Genomic DNA, 2,578 nt, shown 5'->3' with positions numbered 1-2,578 from the left:
AATCATTGTCGTGTGTGATTTTCCGTGCTATAATTTTGATTATTTTTCTCTTCCTTTCGTCTTTTTTGTGGGATATCTGACACAAATGAGGCTTCTGGAAAAACAAAAACCAGATCGTATGATTAATTCCAGAAAAAATATTGGGAGAGAATTGGTTTTTCTTGGATTACTGTTTCGAGACTTGATTATCAACAACGTGGTTATTTTCAATTAATGATGGTCATTACCTAGATGGTAAAAATAAAATTGAAATTTCGTTGATTTCGAAAAACTAATCAAGAAACTACCAATTGGGAAAGAATTTGAGTTTTTTGGATTACTGTTTCGAGGCTTGATTATCCACAACGTAGTTGTTTTTGATTAATCGTGTATTTTTCGAAGTTGGGAGGTTTTAAGAGTGAGAGATTTACAGACTCTTGTCAGGGTCAACAACAAATTTTTAGTAGAAAAAGGGAAAAATGGGGGTAAGAATGAGGAAACGAGAGAATAATTACATTTTTGACAACGAGAAGAGAGATGTGTGTCAATGGAAAAAAGGGACAATGCTTAATTTTGGATAACCAAGGAATTTTGTGAAGAGAAGTGTTTTGAAAGTATTTTTCAACCGTTTCAGAAAGTCTAGAATGCTCGGAAAATAGCAGAATTGTGTAATAGCAAATTAATCCTTATAAAAAATTCTGGAGAAGGCGTATCAATTTATGTTTTATGGTTTTTCGATCAGGTTGGGCAGGCTTGATGTTTACTGTTATCCAAGGACACAGATTCCTAAAGGACACATATTCCTAAAAAAATTTTGATACTGTAATTTCATAATTCTTCAGAATGAAAATGTCTGAGCAAAATCGTTCTGAAATTGGTTTATTGTTTCAAAAGGTTCAATTTATGTTTATGTGTGAAACATCTACAAATTTCTCAATTTGAACGAATCGTCAATATGAAGAAAACAAAATTAAAGTTGTTAATTTTACAGTTTCAGAAAGTTCATTTTCTAAAGAAAAATAATAGCGTTGCCTCATAGGTAAAGACTAAGGTTCCGTTTCAAATGTTTTTTTGAAACTTTTGACGAGAAGTTGACTATTCGTTTAAATTTCTCACGCAACAATCAAAAATTTTCAAGCCTCAAAATAATCAAAAGCGTCAAAATGTCAAAAGAGTAGTTTTCAAAATAATTATAAAGTTCAAAAGGTCAAAAGAGTCATTTGTCAAAAGATTCAAATTGAAATTCGTTGACTTTAGTCAATTATGATTAAAATGCATCAAAAGGGTCGAAGATGATTTTTATGCGAATAGGTGAAGTGTGAAACAACGAAATGTGGTATAGTAGTGAGAAGCAGAGATATCCTGCTTTCGGATTCCGGATTCCGGATTCCATATTCCGGTTACTGGATTCCGTATTCCGTATTCCGCATTCCGTATTCTGGATACTGGATTCCCGATTCTGGATTCTGGCTTCTGGATTCTGGATTCTGGATTCTGGGTTCCGGATTCCGGATTCCGGATTCTGGATTCTGGGTTCCGTACTCCGTATTCCGTATTCCATATTCCGTATCCCGTATTCTGGATTCTGGATTCCCGATTCTGGATTCTGGATTCTGGTTTCTGGATTCTGGATTCTGGATTCCGGATTCTGGACTTTCCGGAGAATAATAATAGCGTTGTAATCAGCCTGTTTGAGGGTACTACTGATTATTTTTCGTAACTTTCGAAGTTATCCGACACTTCCGACTCTTCTTAAAGCATTTAACACTTTTGACGAAATATGATTTCCACTATTTTTCATTTGCCACGTTCGACTATTTTGACGATTCACTTTTTTTTGATTTTGAAACGTTTGACTATTTTGATGATTATTTTCCGTGAGAAAAAATTACTTTTGAGCCATTTGATTAATCAAAAGTGTCAAATTTCACGTGATTTCATAAATGAAAAATTTGAAACGAAACCTTAGTAAAGACTACTCATGAAAAGGTAGATTATGTCCGTCTCGAGCCTAATTGAAATTTTTTTAAATATAAAAAAGAGTTCACCTACAAAATATAGCTTTACAGTCAATTCCTTTGAAAAATATATTGTGCTGCTTTTGGATGTTAAAAATCTGTATTTTTTTCATTTTTCTGACAAAAAATAACTCAAAATCGAAACCGGTACTGATTAGGAGTTACTGTTTTTCAAGCAAACAGAAGTGACAAATTATGAAGCTTAAAGTTGATAGAAGTATGAAATTTTAATCAAATTTATCGCGTCAACTGTTAGAGATATCGAGATAAGTGACCAAATGAATCCAATACCATGACAAAAGTTTTAGTGGGTTGGTGGCCTTCCATTACAAGTCTGGTTGTAAAACCAAGCTGGGCTATGTTTAAAATAAAAGTCAAAATGAACGGAATGACTGATGTGAACTTGAATAAAAATGTATAAGTTAATGCTTAACACGAAAAAAGTGCAATTCGCAGTTTCAGAAAATCTGTTTTTGAACCATTGACAGAGTTTACAGCATTGAGTAATACTTATCCAGAATATTAGAAGTTTCCATCGAAAAATGGTATTCTAAGCTCTAATGAAAACTCTTCATTTGCAA

General features: G+C 33.0%; 1 protein-coding gene across 1 annotated transcript; it reads right to left on the bottom strand.

The window, feature by feature from the left end:
- Positions 1-1,278: 1,278 nt before the first annotated feature.
- Positions 1,279-1,882, bottom strand: CBG20095 (the record flags this gene model as incomplete). The annotated part of the gene is made up of 2 exons (XM_002633944.1): positions 1,279-1,627; positions 1,872-1,882. 2 exons carry the CDS (start codon positions 1,880-1,882, stop codon positions 1,279-1,281), a joined length of 360 nt encoding a protein of 119 aa, XP_002633990.1.
- Between the last annotated feature and the right edge of the window lie 696 nt (positions 1,883-2,578).

This window comes from Caenorhabditis briggsae (genome assembly GCF_000004555.2).
Source record: "Caenorhabditis briggsae complete genome, chrIV, whole genome shotgun sequence".
Lineage (NCBI taxonomy): Eukaryota > Metazoa > Nematoda > Chromadorea > Rhabditida > Rhabditidae > Caenorhabditis > Caenorhabditis briggsae.
The sequence above is the reverse complement of the archived record's forward strand: the minus strand, read 5'-3'. Positions and strand labels throughout refer to the sequence as shown.